The 2,812-nt window shown below is 40.6% G+C and overlaps 1 protein-coding gene across 1 annotated transcript in view; it reads right to left on the bottom strand.

The window, feature by feature from the left end:
- LOC106809868 (beta-lactamase domain-containing protein 2-like) overlaps positions 1–2,330 on the bottom strand; it is a 13,890-nt gene extending 11,560 nt beyond the window's left edge. Inside the window, exons 1-2 of the mRNA XM_014813103.1 lie at positions 2,271–2,330; positions 667–824 (exon numbers count right to left, since the gene is read on the bottom strand). Of these exons, the coding sequence (XP_014668589.1) occupies positions 667–824; positions 2,271–2,272 (160 nt within the window). The 5' untranslated portion in view covers positions 2,273–2,330. The remainder of the gene's footprint in view (positions 1–666; positions 825–2,270) is intronic.
- Between the last annotated feature and the right edge of the window lie 482 nt (positions 2,331–2,812).

The raw sequence follows: 2,812 nt of genomic DNA, 5'->3' as shown, positions 1-2,812 counted from the left end.
GAGAGGAGAAGAGAGAAACACACACACACACAACGCGGCCGCGCGCGCGCACACACACACACACACACACACACACACACACACAACACACACACACACACACCCCACACATCATTAGATTAGCATAGAGCATGATCTCATTAGTCATTGCAGGTGCTATCAAATATCGCTCAGCGGCTTCTGCACGCGCCGCGGATACTCTAGAGCTAAGTGCAACCCAGGGTCGCGATCAGTATAGGCGTTGTTATACGAAGGGGTAATTACTACGTACGGTGTGACAGACAGCTACGGATTTAATCACTCTACCTGTATAAATACACGTACATTCAGATTCTGATGACACGCATAGAACATATCAAGAGTTAATAATACATTAGCCTCTTACTATTATTAGCTCTTGAACTTTATAAACATGCATATAAACATATATATATATATATAATATATATATAAATATATAATGTACATATATATATATACATAATATATATACATAATATATATAATATATATAAGGCAGGTGTGAGGTTATATATATATAATGACAAAAGCGAGACATACAGGGAGATTTGAGGGAGGGTGTGTGTGCATGTGCGTGCGTGCGTTCGTGCGCGCGCGCGTGTGTGTTTACATGTGTGCGTGCACGTATGCGCGCGCGCGTTTTACCTTTCGTTGCGGAGAAGGAGACGGCCATCGTGTCTTTCTGCCACCTCACGCAGGCTCGCTTGTCGGCCCATCCTCCCCACAGGTTCACCACCTGCTTGCCCTTGTGGTAGACGGTGAAGGCGGCTCCATACTCCTCTATGCCCTTGTCGAAGTTCTTCCTTTGGGGAGGAGTGGATGTGAAAAAAATGATGTCATTCAGAATTATATTCGTGGATATATTCGAGGATAGATAGCGCGCAGTAGTTGATAAATACGTAGGTATATAGCTGTTTTCATGGGTTTATGTGGCGTATATTGTACTTACACTTGCGATGAGCATATACGCACACAAGCAAAAGCCAATGATAAACGGATTCATAATGACAGGACGATGGTAACATATTATCAGGAGTGAATTATTATTATGAGGAGTCTATTATATTATTCACTCCTGATATTATAATGACATGAATAAGGTCTTATAATATGCCCTATAGTATATGGTACTTTCCCCCGTGCCCTAGGCCGTATGAAACCTTTGTAATGTATATCTTACACTAAGAGGTGGTATATTTATGTTGTATAGTACAATCCAAACCAGTTTCTCACCAGCTGCTTCTACTATCAGAAACATATTAATGCACAATTGTCTGTAATCGTTAGGGTGCGCGTTAGGGCTACGTGTATATATACGAGCACGACGTCCCATGTCATCACAATAACAACAATAACTTGTTATCATAATTTTCGGGTGCCCTACTCGGCTACTGGCCTTGTTAATAACTTGTTGAAGCGCCCTAACTCCAAGAAACGGTCTTGCTATAGGGTTAGAAGTATCGACAATCAGTCGCACCGCCTCTTCGGGTTAGAAGCGCCCCCTGGTTAATTAGCACACAGCCCTATACAATACAACATTTCCATTACAATGGCTTCACGCTTGTCCCCGAACGGAAACATACATAATCCGTATACAAACAGGCAGGGATTTATAGAGTTTAAGCTGAACGATCACAAACAGCAAGAAGTCTAATCCACGGCCGTGAGTACGTTTTTCTTGTGTCGCTACCCCACATAAAACAACACAAATGTCGATCTAAACGCGTGTTGCGCATTCCAACGTCGAAGTAAATAATTATCACTGTGAACTAGGCCAACTAAATGACTTGGAGCGTATCTAACTCTGTAACCTGGCCATTTGACACACGTTAGTCGCGGAATTCTAAAGAGCGAAATATTTACTTTTATGATAAAACCACGAGCGCGATGATTGGATGTTTAAAATGATTATGTCACGCGCTAGCTAGATTCGTCAAAAAACGATTTTATCATACGATTTTCATTATAAATTCCAAGATAAAACATCACTGAACTCCTACGCGACAGCAAAATTTCATTCAGCGGCAAAAAATTACTAGACTTTTTTCTCCCGAATAGAATATACAGACGATTGCTTAGCGTGCGAGCGTACGTGTCACTCGAAAAAATACGAGATCTCGGAATATAAGGAAAACGATACAGTGATTGGATCATGAATTCCAAACGAGAACAAACGAGCAGTTGTTTTACGTTCATGGTTAGTCAGGTTGACCCCGACAATATAACGCTGTGCTAATGAAGATCCTTACATGTCTCTCTAAGTCTCTCGCCCCAAAAAGATTTGGGAAATTCGCCTTGAGCAATATTCAGTCGTTACCAATGTATATACGACTCTGCTAAAGACCGAGCTCTCGCTATATATATTGCCTCGCTGCTTAGTGCAATCGTAAAAACAGGTATGTGATAGATGTAATAACGCAGCGAGGTAATTTGGCGTGTGTATGGGGCACAATCGTTTAATTACCTCTCTTAGAGACGTGTGCAGTTATACATATAGCCACGAAGAAATTCCTAACAAGCACTTAAAGATGCCTTCCATGAAATGTGTATCGACGACGTCGCACGGAGATTAAATATTTTTAGGATTATAGGTTTATACTCATGTATATTCTTTTGATAGGTGATAAAGTTGCTCGGGAATTAATTACACCTATTCAAAGTATTTTTGTCACTACTTGGTGCTAGCGGACCTAATATTTTAAACAGCGTAAGCCATTAATTGAGTTATTACCCGTGTTATATGCATCACAATGAACATATAGGCCTATATATATATATATATATATATGTG

This window comes from Priapulus caudatus, unplaced genomic scaffold (genome assembly GCF_000485595.1).
Source record: "Priapulus caudatus unplaced genomic scaffold, Priapulus_caudatus-5.0.1 Scaffold392, whole genome shotgun sequence".
NCBI lineage: Eukaryota > Metazoa > Priapulida > Priapulimorpha > Priapulimorphida > Priapulidae > Priapulus > Priapulus caudatus.
Note: the sequence above shows the minus strand (reverse complement) of the source record. Positions and strands in the feature narration are given on the sequence as shown.